The 12358-nt window shown below is 42.8% G+C and overlaps 1 protein-coding gene across 8 annotated transcripts in view; it reads right to left on the bottom strand.

Annotated features, from left to right (window-relative positions):
- MSANTD2 (Myb/SANT DNA binding domain containing 2) overlaps positions 1–12134 on the bottom strand; it is a 28869-nt gene extending 16735 nt beyond the window's left edge. For 4 of the 8 annotated variants that reach the window (XR_009055527.1, XR_009055526.1, XM_057749603.1 and 1 more), the window contains exon 1: positions 11469–12109. Coding sequence is in view for 6 of the 8 variants with exons in the window: in XM_057749603.1 (XP_057605586.1) it covers positions 11469–11978 (510 nt within the window). In the remaining 2 variants the exon portion in view is untranslated. Of the gene's footprint in view, positions 1–7919; positions 8742–11468 lie in introns of those variants that run through there. The other 4 variants (XM_057749604.1, XM_057749597.1, XM_057749598.1 and 1 more) reach the window with 4 other exon arrangements.
- Between the last annotated feature and the right edge of the window lie 224 nt (positions 12135–12358).

The following is a 12358-nucleotide window of genomic DNA, read 5'->3' as shown; positions in this document are numbered from 1 at the left end:
TCACTAAGCACATGGTAAGAATAACAAACTCAAAAGAACCTTACTGTAGCAGTCAGTATCAGAACCTTGTTTGGAAAAGCAAGTAAGTTTCAGCTAAACTACATCATCCAATATTAAAAGAATGCTCACTTGATTTTTTTTGTTTTATTAGTATCTAAAGTATTTTATAAAGTTGTTTTTGTTTGATAACATGTGAAATCTATAAGTAAAAAGAGTTTATACCTAGATTTAGGTTTGTTACATATTAAGTAAGATTACAAACATGCCTTTGCCCACACATTATTCAAGTTTCACGAACACCTGGCTATGTCATCATAGCTTCTTCAACTTTTTGCTCATATTTATTATTTTATAGTGAAAAGCCAATCATTTAACCATTTTCAAAGGTTTATAGTCTTAGCAAGAATATGGTGACTAACACACTGACATATAAACAAGGGAGAAAAAAGGACCTAACTACCCATCAGAGTGAGGATTTAGCCTCACTCACAGGGCAACCTGTTTGCAAGAAGCAGGAGATAGGCATGAATCCAGTAAGAAGTATGAATAACCTATATATATTTTTGGAGTTCAGTAAAACAAAAAGCATGGAGACCTCTCACTTCTTTTTTGGTGCATGGAAATTTTATTGGAATTAAAATAAGATTCACCATCACTTCTTGAAAAATAACATTTCACGGATACGTAATTATGCTATAGTGAACTTGAACATACTTTCCCTTGCTTTTTTGCTCTTAATTTTGTAAGGTGGTTTACATAATTTATATTAAAAATACTTTATACTGTTCTAAAATTGGCACAACTGATTTCTCAAGTCCAACTATTAACCATGTTTCCTAATTTGTACAAGAGAGAAGGAGCATTACCTATTTCTGTTGAAAACTGTACCTTCAGGACCAGCACAGATGTGCTTATTCTCTAATGACTGCGTGAATACCAATAATATGGCACTTTGCTGCTTGGAGGGGTAAAATTCAGTGACAACTGGACATATTACAACAAGAAGGCATAATATAAAACCATGTACATCATTCCTAATAAAGCCAAGGCAAATGAATTTATATTTCTTATGCATAATGAAAGGTAGCTCAAACTTTCTAAGGTCAGTAAGGCTGATATAAAGGAATATCATATTTGAGCAGTTTTCTAATCGTGTTGTTTTGAATTAACATATCTTAAATATCAACTTCTTTTCTACCAGAATATAAGTTCTTTGAAGGCAACTGGGTTTTTTTTTTTTTTCAGTTTTATTCATTGCACCCAGAAGCAGCTCAACAGATTTTCACTGAATGAATGAATGAATGAATGAAAAATTCTTAAGATTGTATATGGCAGTTGAGAGGTCAAATATAAGGTCAAGGTACTTTTTAACCTATCACACTCTTCCTTCTAAATCATGAACCAGTTCTATCCATTTAGAGAAAAGTATTTGTAAATTTTAAATAATAATGATAAAAACAGGTTTTGGTAGATATGAACTTTATTCTGGTTTTAATAATATCAAGTACAAACATAATTGACTTTTTGGATAAATGAAGTAATCTGAAGGTAGATAGTAGAGAAACAACACTGTGAGTTTCAAAAATTTAGGCTATTACAACAAAGTCATCTTACAGAGGCTGAGAAAATGCAACTAGAAAACAGCTAGGTTAAATAACTTCCATTTTATTGTATCACTTTATATTGAATGAAATATTATTTGGTAGCTTAAAAAATGTAATTTATGAATACAGCCAAGAACACATGTATAAAAATAAGATGATGGCTGTTATTCCTAAAATGTCTGAGAATAAACACAGGTCTGTATTTTACTAAGAAATAACACCACATCCTACTCACTAAGTGACAAGGTAACACTCACTTGATTAGTGCCAAGAAAAAAAAGTATTTCCATTGGCTCTCAAGGACTCTCTCAACTACAAATAGGTAAGATTATACAGATTTAAATACATGCCTTATTCCAATATGCAGACATTTTTCCATTATTCAGAACAATAGGGGGGAAGACTCCGCATAGATTACAAACTCCGGATAATTTGTAACATATGCAGCACATGAGATACAGATTCATTAAGCATTCATTTGGAACACTGAAGGAAGTTTTTGCAATGGTAGACAGCAGGCAGAAGAACACATTGCATAAACCCCACAACAGAAATAAAATTAAAGAGCACCTAATAATCAATGGGCAATCCTAACAATCAACTGTATACAAGCTATAGCTTTTTATGGTACTGGTCTTTGTTTTTGAAACTCAAGAAGTTTTTTCTCCCTTTTTTTTTTTTTAACATTTTGTGAACATTACACAGATACAACCATCCAAAGGGTAGGGGGTGGGGGACTACTATTCTACCTCATCCTAGTGATATACGCATACTTCAGAGTGCCTGCATGACAATTAACGTTTGAAATTTTAGATCTGAATCAAGAGAGTCTGTATAGTGTATATCCTGGATGTAACACAGACAGGAGTGCCCTAAAACAGTGTTTTAGCTGCATCTCATTGGGTTCTAGAACCAGCTCTAGGGAATTCCCTGGCGGTCCAGCGGTTAGGACTCTGCACTTCCACTGCCAGGGGCACAGGTTTGATCCTTGGTCAGGGAACTAACATTCTGCATGCCATGAAGTGAGGCTAAAAGAAAAAAAAAAAAAGAACCAACTCTTAAAACTTAAGCTATGAAGTACTGTGCTGATCTCTGAGGACTACAACTAGGAATCTTCTGTGTGAGCTGGTAGAGAAGTACATAGTGAGTTGTGTGCCAGGTTAAGATCTAATAAATCCGGTAAATCAGAATTTTCAGATTCCCAGAAACAGCTCCACTAATTTTGGTATATCTGAAATCTGCTCTCGTCTCTCCATTTTCACTACCGCTGTTTTATTTCACCTCCTGTTTAGCTCACCTCAAGGAGCCTCTAAATGATCTTTGTGCTTCCAGTCTCAACCTTTCCAATTCATTTTCCACCTTACAGCCAGTTCTAGAACCTAAGATGAACCATGTCACCCCCCGGCTGAAAAATCTTTGATAACTTAGGATACTAAGTCCAAACTCCTTAGCCCATCATCTGACCTCCCCTTTATGTTCCCAGTCTCATTTCTTACCACTTCCCTCCTCCTTTCACCCTTTCCTTCAAACCCTAGGTTCCAGCTATCTAGAACTACACAGTATAAAACACTTCACCAGAACATCTGGGACATGATCTGTTCCAAATTAATGATGTTTCTGGAGTTTTGATACCTCAAGTCTAAAGTAGCACAGCAATTGAAAAAACTTGATCTCACCTCATTCTCTTCTATTCCTCTTTTATCTAACTGCAGGTTCTGGCCCATCAGTAGGTTGGTCAATCAGTTTTAATGGGTAGTGGGCACCTTTTTAAACACCCCAAGCGGGAAATGAACAGACAAGGCCCAGAGGAACAGCACCTGTTCTGGTGCAGAGGACCTATGGTGGTGAGAGGGTGGCTAAGGAACAGGGGTGAATGGAGAGCTGGTACAGGTGAGAGGGGATGGTGCTGGTGAGGGGCATGTGAAGACCCCCAGTTTCAGGGAGAAGGACTAGCTGAGCCCTGGGCACAGAGCAGGCATGTAATAATGGGGAGGTGTCATGCCCCCCACCAGGTGTTGGCGCACATCAGTGGGGTCACATCAAGCAAACCTGGAGCATCCCTGGTCTACCCCATGCCCTCCCGGAACGTGTCACTGCGGCTGCAGGGCCTCCAGGAGAAAGACTCTGGGCCCTACCTCTGTTCTGTGAACTTACAAGACAGTCAAGGCACTGTTCGAGGTCACAGCAGCAAAACTTTAGAACTCAATGTGCTGGGTAAGTGAGAGGCACCCATGGGAGGTCAGGCAGGTTCCCCCACAAATGACTGAGTGTGAAGGTTGGGGGAGGGGCAAATGGAGACGACAGAGGGTCAGCGTGTGAGAATGGGGGAGGGGGAGCTGTTGGTCCCCTGGATGTGAGTTTTTTTGGATGTGAGTTTTTAACCTGTCTCCCCTCCCCCAGTTCCTCCAGCTCCTCCATCCTGCCGCCTCCGGGGCGTGCCCCATGTGGGGACCAACGTGACCCTGAGCTGCCAGTCCCCAAGGAGTAAGCCTGCTGCCCAATACCAGTGGGTGCGGTCACCCCCATCCTCCCAGGTTTTCTTTGCACCTGTTTTAGGTGAGGGAAGTCTGTAGACAACTGAGAGTGTGGCTGGGGTAGAGGAAAGATGAAGTACCAGAGGGGCTGGGGTGCAAGGGGAGGCCATGCTGGAAAGCACTGGTGAGGGAGGAGGGTGTGGGGAGGGGGCTGGAGAGAGAGAATCTGCCAGGTGCAGGCACGCACCGTAGACTTGTGTCACTTAGGAGGCCCTGCGGTTAGAATACCTGCGTTCAAAGAGAATAGAACATGCCAGAGTGTATTGCACAGTTAAGTATGGTGTCATTTTGTGGGTTAAATAAGTTACTATTTGTAAAGCACTTAGAATAATGCATGACACAAAATAAATGCTATATAAGCTTTTTTTGTGAAATTTGTTTCAGTTATACATATACATGTTATATTTATGCACTATATATGTTATGTAAGTACTAGGACACGGTACAATATATTTCTTCTTGTATGTTCAAAAAGATGCACTGCTTTGGTTTTTCTTTCTAGCATATAAATTAAGGAATGAGAGATATAATGAATATTTGCATAACTGTAATTCAAAGTATAAAAAAGTTATTTATCAAAACCTATGAATTTCTAAAATTTGTATGTCTGCTGTTATCCCAAAACTATGGGCTCCACCCTTTGACATGTCCTTGATGACACCACCAGCCATTCATGGTGTCTATGGCATACCTTCATGCACTATGGCAAATTGCTCTTCAACTGAAAGGCATCAGTTTTTAAATGGCTGATTGCTTAAAATTTTTGGAACTGCATTATTTGGACGTTTCCAACTTTGGATTGTTGGACAAAATAGATTTTACTGTATTTGCAGTTTGCGCTATTCTGGGCTATGCTGCTTCTGGACTTTTACCCCAACTGCTGATCTCTCTACTTCCTTCTGCCCAATTTAGTCCCACATCACCTTCAGGATCCACTTCCTGAAAGCCTACACTGACATGCCCTTGCTGTGTGTGCCTGCAGCACCATGAGCTTAACATCCACACAGTACACAGACTGTGCTCACAACACTCGAACTGGTGTTTTAGTAGCCTGACTCCTTGCCTTGAAGGTAAATGGTACACTGCTGTATTTCGAGGGCCTCCTACAGGAGGCACTAAGTCCTTATTTCAGACCTTACTATTTAAAGAAACCCTGTGAAGAATCTGTCAGATGAGTCTGATGAAAGGGAATGGGTAAGATTTCCAAATCCTCCCCCAGATGCTTGGACTTTAGCCAACAGCTAAGCTCCACACCTCTTTCCTGTTTCCTATTGGGCAGTGGAATTCAAGGGCCCAGGCCCTCTACATAAGCCAAGAAAGATATTGAAAAGATGCTCAAAGTTTTAAAGCAGTGGTCTTTAATTGTGGTACCTATGTGCCTTCTTTAATGATTGATCAAGGCACCTTAAACCTTAGGGATTCCTGTCATTCTTAGTCTTGCATGTACTTTTTAGGCATGAAGCTTGGCTGCTGAATTTAAAATAGCCAAAGGAATATAGGCCAGTGATACTGTTTATTTTAAATGTAAGTGGAATATTGTCTGATCATCAACATTTTCAAGATACATTTGATAAAACCTATAGATAAGAATTTGGGGTGAATCTTTCAGATTCAGAGTACCTTACTTGATAAATTTTACAGCCAATCCTCATCTTACTCATCTTATACTAGATTTAATAAGTCCCATAAACTTTCAAATATATGATGAAAAAGTTTTAATGCCAGCTTTAGAATATTCAAGAGAGTGCACGGATTTCAAAACTCTTTTGGGAGTACATAAGCAAAAAAGTTTGAACACCATTATTCCAAAGCTGTTCTGGCCAATATAATAGCCTCTAGCTAGCCACATATGGTTATTTAAATTTAAAATAATTAAAATTCAGATTAAAACTTTGGTTTCACAGTCACACTAGCCACATTTCAAGCGTTCTATTACCACCTGTGGCCAGTGGCTACTGAACAGTGGCTGTTGGACAGTGTAGAGAGGGAACACTCAAATACCATAGACCATTCTATTGGACAGCATTGTCCTAGAGGACCAAGAATATGACATGGTTTGCCCCAGCCAACTGAGGTTATAATACTTCATTCCAACATAGGAAAAGCTCCTCTTCCTATGTTGGTGGACCATATCTCTTGACTTCTATCAAGGTTCCTCCTACTCAGGGGTAAAGTGACAGGGAGGGCAAGAAGAAGGACCTTGGGATCTGAGGTTTCAGTACGTAGCCAAGAGAATCCTTTCATAAAACAAAGACTTCTTTAATAATCTGAATGACAGCTATTTATAATTTAAAATTTAATTAATGAAAATGAAATACAATTAAAAATTTAGTTCCTCACACACACTAGCCACATTCCAAAAGCTCAATAGCCACATGTGGCTGGCGGCTATCACACTGAACTGCAGCAGCTACAGAACAACATTTCCATCATTCCAGAAAGTTTTCTCGAACAGCACTGTTTTATACTATGGGTTTTCTAATATTTTTTCCTTTTCATATCCTCTTAGTGAGGATCCAGAATACTTCACTCCACTCTTCAGTATACTTCCCAAAACACCAGGAAATAAACTCAGATACCTATTCATGCACAGTTTTAACATGTGCTTACTAGATCCCTTGCCTCTCAAACTGAAAGCCTAAATATAAATGGTATGGCTGGGAGTCTAGGACAAGGTATTCTTTTAGGATACATATCAAGCCTTTGGCACATTCAAAAGCAGACAAAAAAACTGGAACACACAAGCTTTTGGGTGGCAATGGCTTGGGAATGAGAGAAACGGAAGGAGACAAATCTGACTAAATCTTTCTTACGAAGTCTTTGAGTGGTATACCATATTTCTGCAAAGTCTTTCAGTGATAACACAGAAGGAAAGTCTTGTCTGCAAACACCAGAGAGGAGTCCTCAGAGACAGACAGAGTCCTAAAGTGCTCATACAGAGACAATGGTATCTTTTGGCTCCAAGTTATCATTGCCCTATTGGTTCTCGCAGACAAATAATGAGAAGTCTTGATAGCTAAAATGAAAGACCAAATACTGTGATTTGTCTGCTAAAGTACAACATTTGTTCCAAAGATTATGATGAATCACGGATGAATAGATCTAAGCAATGTCCCTAAAAAAATTAATCATCTTGTTTGCTAGACAGAAGACTCCCTACCACTTTTAAATTTATCTGATGAGCAACCAGCATTGATCCAATAAAGACAAGTTTTTTAGGTCATACAATCACCTTGCATTTCATCTTCAGGCAGAGCTAGAAGTACACATCTGTTTCAAAGACATAAAGCCAACTCTCAAGAGGCAAATTTTTGGAGAACACCCAAAAATATGGGACTTGAGAACAAGTTTGCAGTGCATCAGATTAACTGACTGAAGTGTGAATACAGCATCTGGCTTAGAAGTGAATGCTTTCATGAATTCCAAGCCTAGATAGGTCTTCCAACTACTACTGTATGGACTGTGCTGAGATCTCACCCTCCTTTGAAGTCATCACACTTATCATCTGCTTTTGTCCTTTCAACACTTAATCAGGTACTGCACTGCATACCATCCCCTGTGTTGTCTTGTGCAACTTTTTAACTCCTGGATGTGTGTATACAGACTTCAACTGCACTGTAAGCTCTTGGACTGTATACCACAGTTCTTTTCTTCATCCTAACACCTAGCAGACAGTAAACACTCAAGTATTTGGTGAATGGAGATATATGAAGACAAGGCCTATAGAAAAGAACAGAAAATCACCTATTTGTTTATCTGACTCCAAAATTAGCGGGCTAATTTTCTCCTGGCAAACAAACAAAAAGCAACAAAACTTCAGAACCAAACGATAACATGTGTAGCAAGGTAGTCTCAAACACAACCATTTTATCCAAATGATTGAACAAATACCAATAACAGGACATGTCAGACTTCAAAATGAAAGTGTTTGCAGCAATAAAAAAAATGTTTATATCTGACTTAAAGTTAAAATCCTGTGTGCTTAGAAATACACATATTCACTTGGATAGTATTTAAAAATAGTACTTTGGTAGCAAAATTCAATTTCAATATTTAAAACTTTAATACTTTCACTGTATAGATAAGAGGACTGAGGCACAGTCCAGTGAAGGGAAGTGATATGCTTTAAGGTTGTCCAGGAAGGTGGTCAGGGGAGAGGCTGGGATAGGACTCAGCTTGCTGTTGATATCATATGATGAGGTGAAGGCTGCTATATCAATATATTGAAACTAGGACTTTTTTTTAAAATAAATTTATTTATTTATTTATTTTATTGGTTGTGTTGGGTCTTTTTTGCTGTGCCTGGGCTTTCTTTTAGTTGCGGTGAGTGGGGGCTACTCTTCGTTGTGGTGTGCAGGCTCCTCACTGCCGTGGCTTCTCTTGTTGTGGAGCACGGGCTCTAGGTGCGTGGGCTTCAGTAGTTGCAGCACATGGGCTCAATAGTTGTGGCTCACAGGCTCTAAAGCGCAGGCTCAATAGTTGTGGCGCACAGGCTTAGTTGCTCTGCGGCATATGGGATCTTCCTGGAGCAGGGATCAAACCCGTGTCCCCTGCATTGGCAGGCAGATTCTTAAGCACTGCACCACCTAGGAAGCCCCTGAAACTAGGATTAAGGGAAAAGTTTCAGGGAAAAACTGAAGTTACTATATATCATCCTTCTTTTCAAGCTTAGAAGAAATTATTTACTGGATCTTCATAATTGAATTGTCATAGATATTTAAATACATATGTAACTGACGCAAGCAGTGTTCCTTCCCTGGGAGCCTCTGACATTCGTCCACACTTAAGTAAGCTACTTTAGTCTGTACACAATGTTCCTCCAGGTCCATATCTCATTGCACTACTTTGTTTCTATTTTGCAAATTCTAAAGCAAAAAGGATTACTGAATTTCTTTTTGCAGTTCTCTTTAACAGGATGAAGTGAAAGAGATTTCTGAACTACTTGTTCTAAATTGGCATTTCTGAAACTGGGATCTAAAGATTTGTTTCAGGGGTTTGGGATTTTCTGAGAATTTTCTAAGGTCCTGTTTTTATTTTCATAAACATATCTGGATTACTTAGACAGCCACCTCATAATTGTGTAAGGCTATGATTTCAGTGACCACATGTGTTTCTACGCTTAAGATTACATTCATATTAAGTCTCCTAGAGGAACAGAGCTTAGTTTTTAATGCAATATTTTTTCAAATTGGGTTTCAAAGTCTATGTTTTGGGGTTAAAGCTTGAGTGACACTGCTCTAGATTTTTACTTTCCAAAATTCTCCTTCTAAACTTTATTTGGTGGATTTAATAAATATGTACCCAGTGCCTACTTATGTGCTAGGCACTAGAAATGGTGTTGTGAATAAGAGAGACCAGAACTTGTCCTTACAGAGCTTAAAATTCTGGCAGGAAAGACCAACACTGTTAATGAAGAAGTCTGGTTCCTTGGCTGAAATCAGACTTAAGGAGTAGAGAACTTAAAAAAAGAAAACAAAACAGTTATCTGCCCTCCTTGCCAACTGCTGCTGTGGATCACAGAACTCATCACCATCCTCTATATAGTCTCAAGATAGTCTAAGAGCCTGAGGTCAATTTGATCTTATTTGTTTGGAGACAGATAAAACGATTCTCTTTTAAAAATTCTCAATCTCCTTTCCTTGCCTTAGGTTATGCTTCTCATAACTGGACAAACATGCAACCCAACTAGAGATGTCCCGGTTATTTGTGAAACAATTTTACAATCAGTGACATTCATAAGCAGTGAGTTTTGGATAACACACTTTTTCCTCTTGACTGGGAAATTTCCTATGGACAAAAATCAATATCAAGCTAAAACAATTACAAATGCCTACAGTGCACTTCTAAACTCGACAAGTTCATGGGTACATGCTAAACAGCACAATGCAAAAACTCTCCCCCCAATTTAACCTTCACAACCTTGAATAGAACAACGAATGAGATTCAGAGAACAGTGGAAACTATTAGCTACTACTTTTAATCTTTGTCTATAAACTACTACTTTAATGACATCCTTGCACACATTATCAGGTAAATCAATTTAAGTTTGTAATTGAGAAATGGGTGTCAAATTCCCTGAACAGTAGTTAACAGGTTTGAAATACCTTGCTTTCTGGACCGAATTTTCTAAGCAACAGTGTCCTCAGATGAAAACTACTTGAGCCAAGATCTCTGGAACTTTGGAGCAATCTCCTTCTCTAATGTGAGTACGATAGTTCTTACTGGGTTTTTACCCCCCAAGGAGTTCCCCCAAAAGTGTCATCCCTGCCAGAAAAGAAGCACACAGATACTGTAACTCTGAACAAGAAGTAGTTTCGTGAAAACTGGGCGAAAGAATCCTACCAGAATCTTTTAGCAGACACTGTGAAGAGGGAACCAGCTTACCTAAAAAAAAAACAACTCCACATCTACCAATACTACAAACCTGAACTCCTAGATTAAAAGTCAACAGGAATAGCAAAACGGTAACGGCTGGAGGTAAAATTTCTAGCCCAAAGTAAGCCTTTGCATTTAAACCCTCAGGTACACAAGGATGGCCAGATGCACAGTGAGAGCTTTACTTGTCATCGCATCCAGCACAACAGCTCAAGCAGGGGAAAACTGGCTTTCAAGAAGGAGTTTACTCAGAAACATAGCAGGACCTCAAGCCAATCTAACTCTGAAGGCATCAGAACTCCAAATGCCAGACCAACTATCAGCCAGGCTAACTTTGTGCTCCCAACTCCACGACAGCAATATGCTACCTGGCTACAATCGAGCCTTTCCAATTCTCGAAAGCATCTCAAGACTTGCTCGCCCTTCAAGTTAGAAGCCAGACGACTGACACAAAGGCCATCGTCCGAAGGCGCCTTTCGTACGGCTCTGCCCCTGCCACTCACTTGAAAATTCCTAAACTGGGGGCTCTGCGGCCCCCCTCTTCTACCCTTGCTCCATCCCGCTCCGGCCGGTAAGCCTCTGCCTGGGAGCCCCCGGCCCGGAACAAAGCGAGGGGCCCCGGCAGTGTGGGCGAGAGGCGCCGGCGGCATAGGGACCGCCGCCCGGCGCACAATGAGAAACTACCAACTTCAGAGCGCAAGAACATCCTCAATTGGCAAGAAAGAGGGGCGGCGGCAGGCACGCCCAACTTCAAACTCAGGAAACCTACGGGCTGGCGGCCATCTGGAAAAAAAGCCCCCTTCCCAGGGAGAGAAGAAAAAGGCGGAGGAGATGCGAATCGCCCACCGGGCCCCGGAGGGGAGCCCTGCGCTCAGACCGGCCCCCGCCCCCGAGGCCCGCTTCCCCGCCTTCTCTCTGCCTCTGGTTCGCTGCCCCAGGCCGGGCGGCCGGTTACCTTGATGCGCTCCCGGCACTGGGACGGGGTCCGCTCGTAGCCCAGCTCGGCCAGGGCCCGGGACACGCGCTCGTACATGGCTGGCCCGGGGGCCTTGCTGCCGAACACCGTGCCGGCTCCCTCCAGCTGCTGGTACCGCGCCTCCACCAGCCGCTCGTTGCCCCACACTGCGATGAGCGCGTTCGTCTCGGCTGGAGTCCACGACATGCCCCGGCAGGCGGCGGCGGCGGCTGCCGCAGCCCCGCCACCGCCGCCACCAGGGGAGAAGGAGACCGAGGACGAGGCGGCGCTGCGGCCCCCCAGCCCCAGCCCGAGACCCCTGGACGCCGCTGCCCCCGAGCCCGCCGCACTGCCCGGCCCGAGCGGGGAGGCACCCCGAGGCGTGGAAGGGTCGGACAGTGATGGGTTTCCGTCGCTCAGACCACCAGGAGAAGCCGGGGAGAGCACCTCCATCTTCGGGATTTTTAGCGGCGAGTTGGCGGGCAGCTCCGAGCCACAGGGCGCAGCCATCTTCCAAGCGGCCGCCGCTGCACCTCCCGGAAGTGACGCGCTCGCGCATCCGGCCGCCGCGGACTCCGGGGCTGCCCTCGGGCCTGGCTCGCCCGGAGGTGGGCGGCTGCGGGCCCCGGCGGCCGCGCGGAGGCTGCCCGCCGCCCCCGGCTTTTCTCCGCGAGCCCGGCCGCGCCGCCCGCTCCTCTCCCGGGGCGGGGGGCGGGGAGGAGGCGCGCCGAAGGCCCGAGCCGAGGAGAAGGGTGGGGGCATGAGGGCGCTGGTGTGAGGAACAGATTGGAGCCTTCCCACTTCCTCTCCAATCTCAGCCCCCAGGAGGAGGGGTGAGGCCCGAGAGGGGGCCCGGAGTTAAGGAGGACTTGACCATTTCGCTCGCTCGC

This window comes from Hippopotamus amphibius, chromosome 9 (assembly GCF_030028045.1).
Source record: "Hippopotamus amphibius kiboko isolate mHipAmp2 chromosome 9, mHipAmp2.hap2, whole genome shotgun sequence".
Taxonomy (NCBI): Eukaryota; Metazoa; Chordata; class Mammalia; order Artiodactyla; family Hippopotamidae; genus Hippopotamus; species Hippopotamus amphibius.
Note: the sequence above shows the minus strand (reverse complement) of the source record. Positions and strands in the feature narration are given on the sequence as shown.